Source organism: Aptenodytes forsteri, unplaced genomic scaffold (genome assembly GCF_000699145.1).
Source record: "Aptenodytes forsteri isolate BGI_AS27 unplaced genomic scaffold, ASM69914v1 Scaffold247, whole genome shotgun sequence".
NCBI lineage: Eukaryota > Metazoa > Chordata > Aves > Sphenisciformes > Spheniscidae > Aptenodytes > Aptenodytes forsteri.
Genome location: NW_008795911.1, coordinates 1 through 755, shown reverse-complemented (window position 1 = coordinate 755; position 755 = coordinate 1). Strand labels below are relative to the sequence as shown.

The window sequence follows — 755 nt, the reverse complement described above, 5'->3', positions numbered from 1 at the left end:
CTCACAAGAGACCTCTACCAATCCCAGGACCTTTCAAAAGGGATATTCCACAGAAATATCCATCTTGCCCTGTAACTTCATTACCACTCTTCTTCCTGTGATACGGTGCATTTAGTTTCTCTAATCTTTCACTGAGTTCCTCCTCCTGGCATTCACAGACACGTGGGTGCTGCAGCTCTTGACCTTCTGGCTCTTCCTGGGCATCTACCTGGCTGCCCTCCTGGGCAATGGCATCATCATCACCACCATAGCCTTCGACCACCGCCTCCACACCCCCATGTACTTCTTCCTCCTCAGCCTCTCCCTCCTCGACCTGGGCTCCATCTCCACCACTCTGCCCAAAGCCATGGCCAATTCCCTCTGGGAGAACAGGGCCATCTCCTACTTGGGTTGTGCTGCCCAGGTCTTTTTCTTTCTCTTCTTGATGACAGCAGAGTGTTCTCTCCTCACTGTCATGGCCTACGACCGCTACGTTGCCATCTGCAAACCCCTGCACTACGGGACCCTGCTGGGCAGCAGAGCTTGTGCCCACATGGCAGCAGCTGCCTGGGGCAGTGGGTTTCTCCATGCTGTGCTGCACACTGCCAGTACATTTTCACTCCCACTCTGTCGAGGCAATGCCCTGGACCAGTTCTTCTGTGAAATCCCCCACATCCTCAAGCTCTCCTGCTCAGACTCAGACTACCTCGGGGAAGCTGGGTTTCTTGTGCTTAGTGCCTGTTTAATTTTGGGGTGTTTTGTTTTCATTGTGCTGT

The 755-nt window shown here is 53.4% G+C and overlaps 1 protein-coding gene across 1 annotated transcript; it reads left to right on the top strand.

Moving 5' to 3' along the window:
- Positions 1–136: 136 nt before the first annotated feature.
- LOC103903395 (olfactory receptor 14C36) lies at positions 137–748 on the top strand (the record flags this gene model as incomplete). The annotated part of the gene is made up of 1 exon (XM_009284590.2): positions 137–748. A coding segment is annotated over one exon (612 nt), but the record flags the coding sequence as incomplete, so codon positions are not given.
- Positions 749–755: the final 7 nt, after the last annotated feature.